Source organism: Ostrea edulis, chromosome 10 (genome assembly GCF_947568905.1).
Source record: "Ostrea edulis chromosome 10, xbOstEdul1.1, whole genome shotgun sequence".
Taxonomy (NCBI): Eukaryota; Metazoa; Mollusca; class Bivalvia; order Ostreida; family Ostreidae; genus Ostrea; species Ostrea edulis.
This window is the reverse complement of record NC_079173.1, coordinates 37,920,834-37,940,299: the sequence shown is the minus strand read 5'-3', so window position 1 is coordinate 37,940,299 and position 19,466 is coordinate 37,920,834. Positions and strand designations below refer to the sequence as shown.

Sequence of the window (19,466 nt, the reverse complement as noted above, 5' to 3'; positions counted from 1 at the left end):
TCAGATGAATTCATTTCAGTATGCTGTTTTCATAAATATATCAAGTACTCCAGTGTCCACTATTACACGTATATTAACCTTAACGTCTTGAAAAAGAATTTTAAATATCAAAAAAAAAAAAAAAAAAGATTCTAACCCCTCTCGGGAAGATAAGACGATTCCCATTTCTCTGTAGTACGACTATTCCATGTTTTGTGTAGGTATCAGGTATGAACCATTTCCAAGTCTAAGCCAAACATGCACATCATGAAAATGTAAGACAGCCAAGAATTTCTTATAATGTGACATCATTAAAATTATTATCACAAAAGATCTTTGGAGATGCCAGATGTGAATAAAATGTATTTTTAATTAAAGAAATAATACATTTTTCTCAATATGTAGTATAAAGACACTCTAGTACCAGAACCCCTGGCCCAGGGGCCAACCTTGCTGATCCTGACCATGTATACATTTGTTTGCTACAATCTTAGTTCCCCTTACCGGTACCCCACAGATGTTTCATAACAAATTCGGTGAGAAATAGTCATGTACATTTAGAAAAGAAATTCATTATACTGATTATTCAAATGTTAAACAGAGATCGGACAACAGACAGTGACGGACCAATCACAACAGGTCGCCTGATCTGAATAATACGTACTACATACTGATATATTACAGACATTCACATCACTACGCTATAACTTCTGAATGTAAAGCCTTCTAGAGTTACAATACTACAAGGATACCTTTGAAACAATAGCTAGATTAAAAACATTTCTTAATTTATCATATAATTTCCCATCACACAGTTTGGTCTCTTTATCTGCGGTACATATGTACATCACAAACGAGTACATCACAACCTTACTCATAAAACTAGAATCACAATTATACCATAGGCATGATACCGGTATTTCCATTTCACCGATGTGTATAAATGAATGCAGGGTTGATCCAAAAGTTCATGGAATTCCTCTGTAAGTTTTTAAAAAAAAATTGAACAGATATAATTCAAAATTGTACATGATGATATGAGCCGTTCCTAGCAAAAAGGGCCCTTCAGTATATTAGTGCTAAAGTGTGAACTATAGAGAACATCGCTCAAAATACTAAAGCAATGTTGATTGTCGTTAAAATATTACAGTCAATCAAAGATGACAACCAACTCGTGATTGGTAATCGTGGTTGTTTTCTTTATGAGTATATGCAAAAAATTTTGTTTTTTCATCATGAGGTTTTTTGAAAAACATTGTTGGATAAGATAAGGGCCTTTTTTGCTAGGAACGGCTCATATGTAACCTATTTTGAATTTACATATGAAATGTTTTAATGAATGCTGGAGTACCACATTGACAGTTGTCATAGAAACAGATAGTGTGAAGAGTGGGGAAAACTTCATATTTAATATTGATATTTTGTTATTCTTGTGGGTATTTATGAGAGGAAAAAAAAATGTGTGAAATGTAATATGAAAACAAATCAACATCATGAAATCAATTGTAGGAAATGGTCAAAAATAAAAAATGAAGAGAGTCCAGTGCTCTAGTGAATTTTTATGACAAAGCAGCCAAATGTGATGCGACATTTTTAAGACTCCCCCGGATTTTGCAACATATAATATTTAAACTGCTAGTCTGACTTCAGACGTTATCATCAAGTAATAATTTTTTCTAGTCGTATTAGATAAAAGAGTCATAACTAAGTATATTCTATGCCTTTGCTTTGTCACAATAAACTTCAACAAAAATAGTCCCTGAACTCTTAGATCACCCCTTGTAATTTAGTACACTTACATAAATATACATGTATATATATTCTAATTTATACACACATGCAAGTAAAGAGTGCTAGTTTTCTACACCCATGGCAGCTTTAGCAAATTTTTGAACAAGTGTATTGGTCCTCTATTTCATCCACAAATAATTTCCTAATTTTATATAAATTTTTTCTTCAGCTTGCATGCTTATTTTGGGTTCATATTTCTTCGTTGTTTTTTAATCGATTACTTTTTTTGGCAATATTTTTATGCAGTGGCACACTTATCTAGACCTTGTTACATTTAATCAGGCTGTCCAGCACCTTGGACAAAAAATAAGGGCAAATTTTAGGGGTAAAATTTTAAAAAATTAGGGCTAAATTAGGGCTAAAATTAGGAATTTTTAACCAAATTGCGGAAGTTTTAATTATTTAAAAGGACTTACCTTGTCAAATTTGACAATAAAGAAACTCACATGACACACAAATAAGATGTAAGTACAGGAAGGGCGTATTCCAGTGTTCCATGGTCTCAGCTATTATTGGCTATAACCTAAAATCTCAACTCTTTATCACAAAGTCACAACCAATAAACAAGCTTGACACATGGATCCACAGGTCAACTGCCTTTCACTGCATCAGCATTATCTGAATAAGAACTGCAATCTACGTTAATAACACACATTTTGTATGAATGCATTTTGATTTTTCAAGACTGATAAAAAAGTAGGAATTGACATGAAAAATAAGGGCTTTTTTAGGATTTCCCCTTGAATTTTACATTTTTTTAGGAATTTTAGCAAAACTGAAAAAAATTAGGAATTTTTAGGAATTTTAGGGCCGCTGGACAGCCTGATTTAATCCATATTTTGCTATATATCAAATGAATCTTATTAAGTCAGAGCTTGGATTTCTCGAGAGAAAAAATCACAAACTTAAAGTTTAAGTTGATTTTTTTTCATTTGAGCCATCAAAATTTGAGTAACATCTCAATAATTTAAAGTTTCGACCTAAGTTCATATTGAGAAATCGAGGCCTGATGATAGTAGCCTAGTAGTTAGGGTCCTTGCTATGCAACTAGTCCTGGGTTCAGTCCTTGATTTTACTGCCACATCAAACTAAGATACTTATTCCTTTGCCAAGCATCCGGCATAAGATGTGAATTTCACAGGTATTTTGGATATGACCTTAAAAAGAGAGCTCTCATGTAAAGGGTAGGCACTGGAACAAGAAAGAACCCTCACTGGTATAGCCTAGAGTGCTATGTATTGGTCAAGTTTGTGTGGCTAAATCTGGTTGTGTGTTTATATCAGTAAAACAAATGAGACAGGAAACTCAATATTCCCCCTACCACCAAACCCTTTCTAAAGATTTTTTGATTAACATTCACTGGTCACAAAATGGCTGATAGTGTTCTTTTGACACTTTCTCTGATATAGAGATTACTAGTTCCAAGATTGCTTTTGTTAATTATCAAATTAAGAAAAATTTCACTCAAATAATTTAAAGTTTAGCTTAAGAAGTAGCATTATACAACCTATCTATAATGGCTGATAATTTGTGTTAAGTTTGATCATCCTTGTCTTACTAGTACTCTATTTTGTTTAATGCCTTTAAATTCATCCATGTTTGGGCTTGAAATACAAATATCTGTCCCACAAGGAGCTGACAAATGCACTGTGTCATTATATAACATGACCTGTACCTGACAGTCCACTTCTTTTTGATTTGTCCACTTAAGGTGGCTCACTACACCCAGAAATAGTTTCCCAAGTCAGTACAAATTGATTTAATTATAATTTAAAGATATGATGATATACAATAAGTGTAAATGCCAAAAAGGCAAAAAATATACAAATTTGGATGAAAACATGATTTTCAAAAAAATTATTTCAACACATATGAATAAAAGATTCAAGGGGATCTAAATTCGAAATCTGCGGTTCACCAGCCCAATGCTTTAACCACTGAGCTACGATGATAGACAAACAAATCGATCGATACAAGTAATTTCACAAAACATTTAAATCGCCATCTTGTGACGTGATGTCATACAGAGTATAAGCTTTAGTGTAGTGAGCTACCTTAATAAATCCAGGATTTTATCCTTTTTAACCATCTTAATAAGTTTGATACATATCTGACTCGTCGTATTATTTGTTAAATATTATCTTTCAGAATACCAGGTAATGAAGAAATCTCTACTTTTACAATGCTAAAATTGAGTTGTAAAACAAAAAGCTAAAGAGCGTGCTGATCCTTCAGAACTTTTTCATCTCTCCCTGGGTAGTTTGTTTATAGTAGTCTGGCGGTTTCTCCCCGCCTGAAGATACACTGGCAGGGATGTCTGCAAAATTCATAACACTGTAAATACAATGGTGTAATCTTTCATGAGTTCATGTTATTGATGTTTTTCCATGGAAACACCTTTAATATCTAATTACATGTAGCTGATTTGATATTGTCTTTAATGCACAATTACATGTAGCTGACCGGTCAAATGGTTAGGGCATTCACTTTGCAACTGAAGTAGTTTACAGGTACTGGCTGTTATTTCAATAATTAAGTACCGCAGTCCTGGCCCTAGAAAAGTTACGGAGGTCCTAGCTGTGTTCTTCATGAGAAAGAAACCTTGAACAATGGGCACTATGCATGGGGAAAACTTTGTGGCACCTAACCTACAGCTGGTAACATCTTTACATAAGTGTAAAATTCTCAAATGAGATGTAAAATATGACATAAACAAACAATAAGAGGTCTGTGGGCCACAACGCTCACCTGAGTCACCCCGCCCTGTTGTTGTTCAGCTGTTGTGGTTTTTAAAAGTTTTTTTCCAATCTTTATTCCCACAAAAAATTTCAAAGGGTCCTGACATTCACACATCATGGGGATACCTCAATGCCAACATGACTGAAATGACCTTGCTCTTCTGGAAGAAGGTCAAGGTCACATAGATCATACATGAAGTATAAAATGAAAGGTCTTGCCATAAGAAATCTACATGATAATAGGAGAGTTCTACCTTAAAATAGTTCAGGAGATATTGAGTAGGTCATGTAACTCATGTTCTTTGAAAGTATATTAAACTTCAAGGTCAAGATTACAAGGTTAAACACCATGGTATCACATATACAACATAATTATGACATCCCCTACCTTTAAGAGATATTAAACAGGCTACATTTTCTTAGCAAGAGTACCGCAAATGGTGCAACATACACCTGTTAGACCTTCAGTGCAATATCTGTATCCATGATAAGAAAAAGTCCAGAAAACTATATGATTTACTTTTAGCCTTAAATTAGGTCACTGTGTACCAATCAAGTTGAAATGTGAAATGATTATCTATTTCTCTGAGAGGGAGGTTGTGATAAAATTATGGGGCAATACCTGTATTCATATAGAATAAAATATCAAACTCAAAAATAAGGTTTTTCTACTAAGTGATAATATGACCTTGACCTTTGACCTTGAGAAAAATTATGCACCCTCTGCTTGGCATAAGGTGTACGCATACCAAGTATGATGGTCCTAGCCCCATTAGTTCGGTTTGAATTTTGCCTAAAAGGTTTTCCTTCTAACTAATACTACGACCTTGAAAAACAATAAGCATTTTCCTCTCATCATAGTACTTAAATGTACCAATTTGTAAGATCCTAACTCCAGTAGTTTGGTCTGTATTCTGCCAAGGTTTTCCTATCAACTGATATTACGACCTTGATCTTTGACCTTGAAAAACAATATGCATCTTCCTTTTGTCATGGTGATAGAATGTACCAAGTTGTAAGATCCTAGCTCCAATAGTTTGGTCAGTATTCTTAACTTTAATCCCTTATCATGGTCTTACCCAACCCCTGAAGACTATGACATGAGCAAACTAGTCAAAAGTAGCTACTTTCAGGTAACATCAGGCTCTGCCATCATAAAAAACATAGTTAGGTCAGAGAATATTCTCTACTCCCCCATTCTCTGACTCAGCGACTGTCATAAAAAGTCGAGCACAAAAAAATTTCTTAAAGTCAGTTTTATTCTTAAAAATTCGAATTTAAAAAAAAGTTTACTTAAGAATATTTTCAAGGATTCAAAATGGCTGCCATGGTAAGACATCGACATCATCATAAGCAGAATCTGCCTGTTTTAAGCCCCCCACCCCAATGTATTTCAGGACCTCAATAATTCCTTTGAGTTTAGAGGAGGAAGAGATCTTCCAGAGAAACCGTTTCATGCCAGTTGATGGGATCAGTGAGAGACTTTAATCAAACACTGACAGGAATAGGGCCATTCTTCTGCTTATTTATTTCAAAAGTCTTGTGTGTACGTTTCGTGACTACAGGAGCACATCTACACCTTAGTGGAGACAGTCTAAATGTTTCAGAGTGCACCATTGCAAGGGAAGTTTAATCTGTTGCGATGTTTTTATCAATTAGGTAATGCCAGATGCATTTATTTTCAGGAAATTTCAAATAGAGGTAGTTTCAAGCAATGTCAGAACTACATCTACATTTTTATGCTGGTACTTGAGTAACTATACATGTACATATCTATACCGACTCTGACGACAGAAAACGGACGATCCGAAAAGCTCATTTGAGCTAAAAATATTTTGAGCAAATTTGTCACATTATTGCCTCTGCTTTCTGTAACAAACCTTTTGGTTGGTCGTTTATTTGTTTTACATCCTATTGAGAATTTTTCATTCATATTGAGACGTAACCAGCTGAGTGTGAAGTACCACAAATTTGGACCTATGCTTCAAGTTAGCGCTTATGGCCACCAACCTTTTGAAAAGCAAATTAACTAATACCCATTGGAATTTTGAAATGCCTAAACAAACTCATACATCAATCCTAATCAGACTGAACAGAATTGTGGTGTACTTTGTAGGTATATGTATACTGAACAAACTCATACATCAATCCTAATCAGACTGAACAGAATTGTTGTGTACTTTGTAGGTATATTTGTGGTGTACTTTGTAGGTATATTTGTGGTGTACTTTGTAGGTATATTTGTGGTGTACTTTGTAGGTATATGTATACTGGAAGCTTGTTTTCTAGGTCTTTATTTACCTGGTTTTCTCCCTGGGTATGGAGGTGGCTTTGCATCAAAGTGCTTTCCTGGCTGTTTAACCACCTAAGCAAAAGAAAACCATGATTAAATATAAACCATATTTAATACATACAATGGTTATTGTGGAATATTAATGACAAAGTGTTGTGGTGTGCTGTGGTGTATTGTGAGGTATGCTGTGGTGTATTGTGGAGTGAGGTATGCTGTGGTGTATTGTGGTGTGAGGTGTGCTGTGGTGTATTGTGGAGTGAGGTATGATGTGGTGTATTGTGGAGTGAGGTATGATGTGGTGTATTGTGGAGTGAGGTATGCTGTAGTGTATTGTGAGGTTTGCTGTGGTGTATTGTGGTGTGAGGTATGCTGTGGTGTATTGTGGAGTGAGGTATGCTGTGGTGTATTGTGAGGTATGCTGTGGTGTATTGTGAGGTTTGCTGTGGTGTATTGGGGTGAGAGGTATGCTGTGGTGTATTGTGGAGTGAGGTATGCTGTGGTGTATTGTGAGGTATGCTGTGGTGTATTGTGGAGTGAGGTATGCTGTGGTGTATTGTGAGGTATGCTGTGGTGTATTGTGGTGTGAGGTGTGCTGTGGTGTATTGTGGAGTGAGGTATGATGTGGTGTATTGTGAGGTATGCTGTGGTGTATTGTGAGGTATGATGTGGTGTATTGTGGAGTGAGGTATGATGTGGTGTATTGTGAGGTATGCTGTGGTGTATTGTGAGGTTTGCTGTGGTGTATTGGGGTGAGAGGTATGCTGTGGTGTATTGTGGAGTGAGGTATGCTGTGGTGTATTGTGAGGTATGCTGTTGTGTATTGTGGTGTGAGGTATGCTGTGGTGTGTTGTGGAGTGAGGTATGCTGTGGTGTATTGTGAGGTATGCTGTGGTGTATTGTGGTGTGAGGTATGATGTGGTGTATTGTGGAGTGAGGTATGCTGTGCTGTATTGTGGAGTGAGGTATGCTGTGGTGTATTGTGAGGTATGCTGTGGTGTATTGTGGTGTGAGGTATACTTTGGTGTATTGTGGAGTGAGGTATGATATGGTGTATTGTGAGGTATGCTGTGGTGTGTTGTGGTGTGAGGTATCCTGTGGTGTATTGTGGTGTGAGGTATACTGTGGTGTATTGTGGAGTGAGGTATGCTGTGGTGTATTGTGAGGTATGCTGTGGTGTGTTGTGGTGTGAGGTATGCTGTGGTGTATTGTGAGGTATGTTGTGGTGTATTGTGGTGAGAGGTATGCTGTTGTGTATTGTGTGAGGTATGCTGTGATATATTGTGAAGTATGCTGTGGTGTATTGTGAGATATGCTGTGGTGTATTGTGGAGTGAGGTATGATGTGGTGTATTGTGGCGAGAGGTATGATGTGCTGTATTGTGGAGTGAGGTATGCTGTGGTGTATTGTGAGGTATGCTGTGGTGTATTGTGGTGTGAGGTATACTTTGGTGTATTGTGGAGTGGGGTATGATGTGGTGTATTGTGAGGTATGCTGTGGTGTGTTGTGGTGTGAGGTATGCTGTGGTGTATTGTGGTGTGAGGTATATTGTGGTGTATTGTGGAGTGAGGTATGCTGTGGTGTATTGTGAGGTATGCTGTGGTGTATTGTGAGGTATGCTGTGGTGTATTGTGGTGAGAGGTATGCTGTTGTGTATTGTGTGAGGTATGCTGTGATATATTGTGAGGTATGCTGTGGTGTATTGTGAGGTATGATGTGGTGTATTGTGGAGTGAGGTATGATGTGGTGTATTGTGAGGTATGCTATGGTGTATTGTGAGGTTTGCTGTGGTGTATTGTGAGGTATGCTGTTGTGTATTATGGTGTGAGATATGATGTGGTGTATTGTGGTGTGAGGTATGCTGTGGTGTATTGTGAGGTATGCTGTGGTCTATCGTGGTGTGAGGTATGCTGTGGTGTATTGTGAGGTATGCTGTGGTGTATTGTGAGGTATGCTGTGGTGTGTTGTGGTGTGAGGTATGCTGTAGTCTATTGTGGTGTGAGGTATGCTGTTGTGAATTGTGGCATACTGAGGGACAGTGGTTGTGAGTTTAATTACCTCTGAAACTAACAGTGATTGTGAACTTAATTACCTCTGAATATGGCGGAGGCATACTGATGGACAGCGGTTGTGAGGGCACAGGCCTGGGCGGACGAACATTTGTTACATTAGTGGAACGTTGGCCAGTGCTAGTACCAAAACCTGGTGTGTTTCTGGCGTTGCGGCCTCCTCTGAATACGAAAGTGTCCCGTGGCTCACTTAATACTTGTTGTCTGTGTTTGTAGTAGCCACATCCTCCGAAACAAGACATCAGAATGAATAATACAACAAACCTACAAAATAAACAACAACACATGAGGCCTATGAGCAACATTGCTCACCTGGACCATATTGCTAAAGCCCAGATGAGGCACTGAAACAATTAAAAGTAGTGGTTCAACAACATGCCAAGATTATGTATAATGCATGTCTCAAAGTGAAATTTGGACAAACTGTAACAACTTATTGCTGTTAGAAAAATTCTAAATGACGTGGCATTTTGGGTTATGATTCATACATGTAAACCACCTATTAATGCTCAGTAATTGGGATAAGGAAATTGCTAAATGTGACCATGGCACGTACGTTACCAGCTAGTATCAATGTGATATTTCTAAAATGAACACACGATATTGAAATTTTTAGGTGACATTTTTAAATAACTAGTCCGAGAGACTGGTAAATTATAATCTAACCTCTATTGACAGACTGTAACTTTAGTTTTATTATTTGTGTTAAAGTTACGTTTTACTTTAGGATTCTCATCGTGATTGTCTGTTTTGACGTTTTCGCGTCATCATTTTCTGCTCCTACATTGTCTACTGTCGGTACTGGCTTATCATTCAGACGAAAATTAAGGAAAGTTTAATGCCCTTTGTCACGCTAAGGAATTCTTTTTTGTGGCATCTTCAGTCCGTGCACGTTAAAATTATAATTTAATGGTATTAACCAATCAGATAACCTTTAATTTACTGTTTGATTAGATACTGAGGAAATCGAAGTCATACTTGCGCTTGAAAGAACGTAAAGTTGTACCATTACAAAAGCACTACAGCAATAAAGATTTTTCAAGCACTAAATCGATATAGATTCAGTGGGGGTCGGCTCAAAAATTGAAAAGTTTGTACATCTACAAAAGTCAGTCGGGGAAAAGCTCAAACTAAGTATAGATGATATGCGCCTTGGCGGGGCATTGTTTTCAATATTCTATGCGCCATTTTATAATTTAATGCGACTATGGCGCAGGGCGCTTGCTTATCCCAATCACTATGGGGATGGAGGTAGGGAGTGCACAAGCTGATTAGGCAGGGGGTATGGGGGCATTTTGGGACTCTAATGGGTCCAGGGCAAATCCATTGTGAAGTCAAGCCTCTAGAAGCTCCTGCCTTTCTAGAGTAGAAACAGAGACTTTTCATCACCACCCTTTACATGTTTTCTACTTTTTAACATGGTTTAAATTAGGTCAGACATACTTGTACTTGTAATCAGCCAGACAGATCTTATGGAAAATATTTATTCTTTTTTTCCTTCTTTTTTCTGATATTTTAAATTATTCATGAACTCATAATTACATGTGTGACAATCAGACTGGCTCATGATTTTATGTGTGGCAATCAGACTGCCTCATGATTTTATGTGGCATCAAACTGACTGAGACCGAGACTGGCTCATGATTACATGTGTAAATATACCAGAAATACCTGGGTTAAGATGTGCTGATATTTAGCCTGTATGACACTCACCAGAAATACCACAGGTTAAGATGTGTTGATATTTAGCCTGTACGACACTCACCAGAAATACCAGAGGTTAAGGTGTGCTGATATTTAGCCTGTACGACACTCACCAAAAATACCACAGGTTAAGATGTGTTGATATTTAGTCTGTACAACACACACAGAAATACCACAGGTTAAGATGTGATGATATTTAGCCTGTACGACACTCACCAGAAATACCACAAGTTAAGATGTGATGATATTTAGCCTGTACAACACATAGAGAAATACCACAGGTTAAGATGTGTTGATATTTAGCCTGTACGACCCTCACAAGAAATACCACAGGTTAAGATGTGTTGATATTTAGCCTGTACGACCCTCACAGAAATACCACAGGTTAAGATGTGTTGATATTTAGCCTGTACGACACACACAGAAATACCAGAGGTTAAGATGTGTTGATATTTAGCCTGTACGACACTCACCAGAAATACCACAGGTTAAGATGTGATGATATTTACGACACTCACCAGAAATACCAGAGGTTAAGATGTGTTGATATTTAGCCTGTACGACACTCACCAGAAATACCAGAGGTTCCAGAAGGAAATGCTGTAAGTGTAGGACACCTTCTCATCAGCGTCAACGCAGCATCGGCCGTCACAGCAGGAGTCACAACTACGTTTTAGGATGAGGAAAGAAAATACATTCAAAATACACTCTCAAGCTTTAAAAGGCATGGACACGATTTGAGCTGAAAATTTTTAAATTTTGTTTTTCCATTTCTAATGTTTATAAAGCTTAACTAAGGGATTTCTATTTGAAAGTCGGTTGTTAAGTTACGAGAGAGAAAAAACTTACAATTATTTGTTTTGTTTTGCATATGTGGTGTTTACATCTCTCAACTGCTTCGATACACAAGATCTTGTTCTGCATATGATTTTAAATCAAGGCAGGTTACCATGGTTACTAACAAACAAGTTAATGTTACAGGGGTTTTTACAATCTCATTTAAAGCCAGCATTTTGCAAATTCTATGGTTGTTACAATGATCTAGTTTGTCGATAAATCCTATCATTGGGTCAAATGCTGTCTTAACGATATTCATACCGATTGTTGGGCCATTCTTTACACAATGATTTTGACTACGGATTGCTCCGTTTACCTGATCAAGATATAAAGCTCACAGCAGGTGTAACCGGTCGACAGGGTATGCTTACTCCTCCTAGGCGATACCTGATCCCACCTGGTATATCCAGGGGTTCAAGTTTGTCCAACTCTATTTTGTATTCCTTAATGGAGTTATGTGATTGACCATTTATCTTCCCCTCTCTTTTAGACTATTTTCTTTCAGGGTAACAGTATAGACCTGTGGGTTAAGGATAAGGGGGGAGGGGGGCTTGTCTATAAAAATTCAAAGTTCTGATACAAAGTTGTTTGTAATACTCGTTTTAGAGTCCTAAATTAATAAGTTTACTTCATATCATTTTAGTAATTTTAAATAAACTTTGAATATTCTAAAAACATTGCTGAATACTCATTCCTAGAGCGTATGTGGGACAAGGGGAAATCATGCTCTCAGGACACCCCTAGTGACAACGAAATGTCAATTCTTTAAAAATCATACTAAGCTACGTTAACTACTATCTACCAACAAAGAAAATATACAAAATAGAAACAAGAGGCCCATGGGCCATATTGCTCATCTGAGTTATCATATATTTACACATATGAAATACGGTTTCCAGAGATGGGGTAATCGTAATCAGTAATCGTAATTGATTACAATCGATTACATTTTTTTAAGTAATCGTAATTGATTACATTTGTTTTTAAAGCAAAGTAATCGTAATCGTAATCAATTACTTTGGCAAAGTAATCGTAATTTATGATTACAATAATGATTACAATGATTACTTTATATTTATATTAAAATAATTATTTAATAGATAACAGTTAGAGCTTATGTATGTTATGTGTGCCATCATAAGATTTATCCATATCTATATGATATTATACTTACAGTATTTGCATGTATTCAATAGCAACTAAGGTCTAAATCTGTTTAAATTAAACTTAATAATCTGAACTAGTATACCCTGTATCATTTACTGTACATCTCATTGATCTATTGTTACTTAATGAGTATGAGCTCACTCCTAATTAGTAGTTCACTATACTGTGCTCTATTGTTAATTAGCATCTTTCATCTTTTCTGTGGATTTGTTTATACTAATACTTCAAACATAGATCACTATGGAAAAATTCTTTGAAGATTAAGCAGTTCATTTGAGTAGATCTACCTTTCACTATAAATATTTATTGAGTTTTGGCACACCAAATCCAGTACACTCCCACTGTTGTCACAGCTAGCAAGGAAATATCTAACTGTTCCTGCCACATCAGCACCAGTTGAGAGACTGTTTAGTGTTGCTGGGAAAGTGTTTCGCCCTGATAGATGTAGATTAACGGATGCACAGTTTGAGAGACTTATGTTCATAAAGTGCAACAAACATTTCTTATAAACATTTTAAGTGTCACTGAATGGTTTACCAGTTATCATGTTACCAATACTTATGAAAGACTGTACATAAATATATAAAGTGTATTATACAATGTATCTTATTAATAAAACCAGTAAATATTTGTTGTTTTTCTTGTTCAAAAGCATGTAATCATGATTACTTTTCACAGTAATCGTAATTGTAATAAATTACTTTCAAAATATGTGTAATCGTAATCATAGATTTTCAAAGTAATCGTAATCGTAATCAATTACATTTACAATGTAATTGCCCCATCTCTGACGGTTTCCCTTATTGTGGCAAAACCTGACACCCTGGGGGCCATGATTTCAACAAACTTGAATTTGAACTATGTCATAAAGCTTCAAACTTGAATCTGAACTATGTCAGGAAACTTCGATGTAATTTTGAACTCTTCTGGCTCAATGGTTCTTGAGAAGAAGATTTTTCCTATATATAATAACATATAAAATGTGGTTTCCCCTAGTGTGGCCCCATCCGACCCCCAGGGGCCATGATATGAACAAACTTGAATCTGCATTATGTCAGGAAGCTTCCATGTAAAGTTGAACTCTTCTGGCTCAATGGTTCTTGAGAAGAAGATTTTTTTAAAGATTTTTCCTATATAAACACATATAAAATATGATTTCACTTAGTGTGGCCCCACCCGACCCCTGGGGGCTATGATATGAACAAATCTGAATCTGCACTATGTCATAATTTAAAGCTTTCATGTAAATTTGAACTCTTCTGGCTCAATAGTTCTTTAAGAAGAAGATTTTTAAAGATTTTTCCTATATACACACATATAACATATGGTTTCCCCTAGTGTGGCCCCACCCGACCCCCGGGGGCCATGATATGAACAAACTTGAATCTGCATTATGTCAGGAAGCTTCCATGTAAATTTCAACTATACTGGTACAGTGGTTCATGAGAAGAAGATTTTTAAATGACCCCACCCTATTTTTACACTTTTGTGATTATATCCCCTTTGAAGAGAACCTGGCCCTTAATTTGAACAATTTTGAATTCCCTTCAACTAAGGATGATTTGCATTAAGTTTGAATGAAATTGGCTTACTGGTTCTGGAGAAGAAGATTTTTAAAAATTTTCAGTGTATTTTTACTGATTTGCTATTATCTCCCCTTGGATAAGAGGGTTGGCCCTCATTTGAACAATTTTGAATCCCCTTCACCCAAGGATGATTTGTGCCAACATTGGTTAAAATTGGCCCAGTGGTTTTGGAGAAGAAGTTGAAAATGTAAATGTTTAACAGACAGACGGACAGACAGACAACGGACAAAAAGCGATCAGAAAAGCTCACTTGAGCTTTCAGCTCAGGTGAGCTAAAAAAAATTAAAGATAAGGTATTTTAAAAAATCAAATGGAAAAGAAATATGACAATTTTGGAAAACGGCCCGACTTAGATGTACATCGTAAGTTAAAAATCATACTTACGTTTCTCCGGTTTTTGGGCAAATAATGCACAAGACCTGTCAATGGAGAAAAGTCGTTAATTTATCTTTCTCTTTTACTACGGTAATGTGTTTTACTGTTTAATATGAAACATTGTAAACATCTGTTATGGCCAATGTTTTCCATTGTTACTTTTTTAAAATCTAAAATCCTGGACATGGTCAGAATTTGGACAATTCTTCATGAAATGTGCTGTACGCCATTGAGTTCAAAATCGTGTACTATTCAATTGGTTTTAGGCCTGGTAAGCTATCAATGATTGCTACTAACGGTAAAAATCACTCTCCAAAGAGAGGGAAAATATACAAACACCCTAAAATGAGATATTCTAATGGAAATGCTTCTCACTCTGATAAGAAAGCATTTACAGAAGACATGAGCCTGTATCAATGAAGAGAGGTGAGCTGACTCCAAAAACTGGGGACCAAATAAATTCTGATATTTCAAAGTATTTTGAATTTCCATGATTTTGCTTTCTACGTGATTTGATTTGTGTGTTATTAACATTATACACTACACAGGTATATTTCTCTGGGGATTAGTCATCGAAGCCAGACTCCTCCACACAGGTATATTTCTCTGGGGATTAGTCATTGAAGCCAGACTCCTCCACACAGGTATATTTCTCTGGGGATTAGTCATTGGAGCCAGACTCCTTTTATTGAGATTCAGTAACACAATATCTATAATATTTATATGTCTCTATTGCAGATAACTATGTACACATACGTGTAGATGTCTGATGCACTCACTATTACCATGTTTACCTGTGTCAGTAGACAGGTACATATATATACACCTACGTACATAGTCTGTATATCATATATATGTATATATACACCTACGTACATATATATACACCTACGTACACAGTCTGTATATCATATATAGGTATATATACACCTACGTACACAGTCTGTACATCATATATAGGTATATATACACCTACGTACATATATATACACCTACGTACACAGTCTGTATATCATATATAGGTATATATACACCTACGTACATATATATACACCTACGTACACAGTCTGTATATCATATATAGGTATATATACACCTACGTACATATATATACACCTACGTACATAGTCTGTATATCATATATAGGTATATATACACCTACGTACATATATATACACCTACGTACACAGTCTGTATATCATATATAGGTATATATACACCTACGTACACAGTCTGTATATCATATATAGGTATATATACACCTACGTACATAGTCTGTATATCATATATAGGTATATATACACCTACGTACACAGTCTGTATATCATATATAGGTATATATACACCTACGTACATATATATACACCTACGTACATAGTCTGTATATCATATATATGTAATATTAATGGAGAATTTTAGCAATGTTTGGCATTACATGTATATAATCATAAATGGACATGAAAATTTAAAAGATTTCATTAAGTTAACATACCAAACAATATTTAGACAATTATGTTAGACAATGATGTCTGATGATCTCCCTTTGGAAACATTGGGACTGATGTTACCTGTAGTATTAGTGTGCTCGTTAGCTATACCACCTCATTCAAGCATTCAAAGCACACACTCAGTTATCCTAGAATTTCACGCACACACTTTTCTTTTTAATTTTCACTGTCATCAATATATTCATCGTGATCACCATTCATGAACAGTTTGACACTGATTTTGGAAATTTTGAATCTGCTGAAACATATTTAGTGTATAAAAATGGAATTGACATGATAATTGCATCTGACTCAGCGTGTACCCCATGTTCCTCACCCTAATTTTAAAAGCTAACTTAATTAAGCCCTATTGATTTGGGGAAAATCATCAACAGTTTTGGATATTGGGTTTCAATGTTGAATTCTTCCATGTCTAAAATAATTACATACATGGAAATAACTAATAACTATTGATTTTTGTAACTCGCTTTTTTTGCAACATTTTCACAGAATGCTTCGAGTTTATCATAAATAGACATTACACAATGTTCTAAAAACACTTAATTAAATGACAAAAACATTCAATATTTTCATCATCAACATGCCATTTTTCATAAAGTTGAAATTTAAGTCTTAAATCATCTAATTTCCTTGGGAAATTTCAGCAGCACCATTTTGGGAAGTTTGACAATTTTTATGAGGGGAAACTACCCAAATAAGGTAGAAATTCTTATGTACATATAAAACACTGAATATCACTTGCAAAATATCATCATTTTCTGACTTAAGACCACTGAATCTTCTATATATACATTTGTTACATCACACCACCTTAATGGCAGTGATATGAATTTATCCACAAAGACTGCTAAAGCCATTAGTCGGGAGAATAATAATCTAATACCTGTAAATCCTTACTCCATCACAGCACTGCTGATCATTACACAACCGCACACAGATTATAACACGATCTCTACCTAGTCAATGACTGGTAGACACATTTTATGATAAATCACAGGATATTAGTATATTGTCACATCATAAAAATCCCCCATCCCATATGAAGTCTTTAAGATACCAGAATACTGTTAAAGTCATTGTCATGTTTCTTCATTCAAGGAATTCAAAACAAGTAATTTGACCCCAGTCAGGGTTTTTTTTAGGATCTGTAGGAGGTCGAAATAGGACCCCATTCCCAATGCTAAAATGCAGGTATTTTCCCCAATTTTTGCATTGAAATTCCAAAACAATGAAATCAAATCAAGCAGGGTAGCCAAATTGTTTATGAATCTTCTTCACAGGCCCACAGATTACAATTTTTGTTTCAAAAGTCTTAAGTAAACCTAATTTTTTGGCCTCTCCTTATTTGAATGAGGTAAGCTTTGACCAAATTGAAAGTCAGAAGGAGCCCAATTATACCTTAAAGCACTTTGAATTGGGTTCTTTTTGGAACTTTCTCTACATCCAAGAATATCAATAAAATGTTAGTTCTAATACGGCTTTGTCAATCATCAAACTGAATTTTTTCCCACTCTAATAAAGTATAACCTGAATTGCAACATTACTACTAAATTCAAAATACAGCTGACACCAACATGCTAACCTGTACACAAGTTTAAAGGTCATAGCGTTATCATTCAGCAAGTACTACTTTTTCCCCTCCTATATGATTACCCTGGAAAATATGACCTTGTGATAGTACAGGCACCGTCCTCTCACAATGAGGAACATGTGTACCAAGTTTGATTACCCTAGTCTTATCAGTACTCTTTTAATCAATGGGAATCATTAGAATTTTTTTTTTCAATTTCAGATGAATATCTTACTAACATTTGGATACCTCCAAAATACTAGTAACTGTTCGAGAATGTTGTAAAACAATTTGTAAATGTTTTGATATTGCTAAAAACCCATATATTTACCACAAAATTTTCTAATAAAATCACCTTTACTTTTACATTACTTGAAAATTAAAATGAAAAGTATTACTCAAAAACTGAAATCCTTCGAAAAAGTTTTTGTTATTGGTGCACACTGCATTTTATGTATTGGTAACCAATTTACATTGCTGTTTTAATATCAAATAATAGAAAATCCCACATAAACACAGCATTTTTAAATGTTTGTTTTAAGGTCATAGAATATCCAAGACTTTGAATCCAGATATGAAATGAAGTAGGATTTGGCTGTGTTTACAAGGGATTTTCTATACAGTTTGATCAAACAACAATACAAATTTGTCATTGAATTAATAAATGAAATGCACCAAAAAATAAAGGTGTTTATAAGAAAATTTTGAGGTAAATAATTATGTATTTTAGCAATATTAAAACATTTACAAAGACTTGATCTCAGCGAGATTCGTCCAGGCTGGATATATGGACTGAGTGACACGCCTCTTTCTCGTTGAGATTTGGAATTAGGTATCTAAACATATATTACAATGTAGATATATTTACACCGTATATCACTATGGTATATGCGTGTGTATTAATTGCCATCATATGCACACTTTCACTGAAAGCTTGGAGGGGGAAAAAGCATTCCACGACTGTTTCAGTATATCCTACCTCACTGAATGACAGCAAAAGCACTAGTATAACGCCAAATACATGTAATATCCAACCGCAACACCCCATTTAGTTTCTTGCTAAAAACACCTCAGCATCAGCAACGATCGCAGAGCTCAGTATTTCTTGTATTCCGAACCCGATGCACTAGACCCATTACTATATATTCCATATTTCAACGTTTTCAGCCCAGTGTTCTATATAGTAGTGAGACTTCCTCCACAGTGAGACTTTTATATTGTGATACCCCCCCCCCCCTCATAGATTGGCTTTATGGTGAGACACCCCCCTCCCCCCGGGAATACGGGCTACATAAAATGAAGAAGTAAGTATGGTTACATGTTATTATCTGTATCACTGGGCCAGACTTCACCATTTAGCTAGTCATCCCCCTTTTCAGTGCCCCCCCCACCCCCCCCCCCCCCCACCCTTTCTCCCCTTCACTTTGATATCCGGAATATTCTTTCGCTATAATGTAATATATCTGTCTGTATATGATATTGAAATAGAAGCACATGCAGTTTGTTTTATGCATGGATTTTTAATTCACTTTAAATCAACATTATATCACGGCAGAAACAAATTAGGGCAGACCCTATATAGGCCTATATTTCAGATATTCCTTACCACTGTGTATCACAGACTCCCATTTTAATATCAGGAGTGAGGATTCATACTGGGGAACAGGAAAATAAATTCACTAGAATAGAATTTGAATCAAAAACAGAGGACGACCTCTCGGTTTTATAGATAATTGATTTTAAGGTATACATCATTCTGTGTAATTTTTTACTTAAAAGTCATTGAAGATAAGCCTGTACACTAACAAGCGGGCAGCATTGATAGCATCAGCAAATGCGTAATTTAGTTTGT

The 19,466-nt window shown here is 35.7% G+C and overlaps 1 protein-coding gene across 1 annotated transcript; it reads right to left on the bottom strand.

Moving 5' to 3' along the window:
- Positions 1-3,513: 3,513 nt before the first annotated feature.
- Positions 3,514-18,728, bottom strand: LOC125665995 (vesicular, overexpressed in cancer, prosurvival protein 1-like). The gene is made up of 6 exons (XM_048899045.2): positions 18,594-18,728; positions 14,546-14,580; positions 11,142-11,237; positions 8,891-9,131; positions 6,810-6,873; positions 3,514-4,087 (listed from the first exon to the last, which is right to left on the bottom strand). The coding sequence occupies exons 1-6, from the start codon at positions 18,660-18,662 to the stop codon at positions 4,002-4,004; spliced, it is 591 nt and encodes a 196-aa protein (XP_048755002.1). The 5' UTR covers positions 18,663-18,728; the 3' UTR covers positions 3,514-4,001.
- Positions 18,729-19,466: the final 738 nt, after the last annotated feature.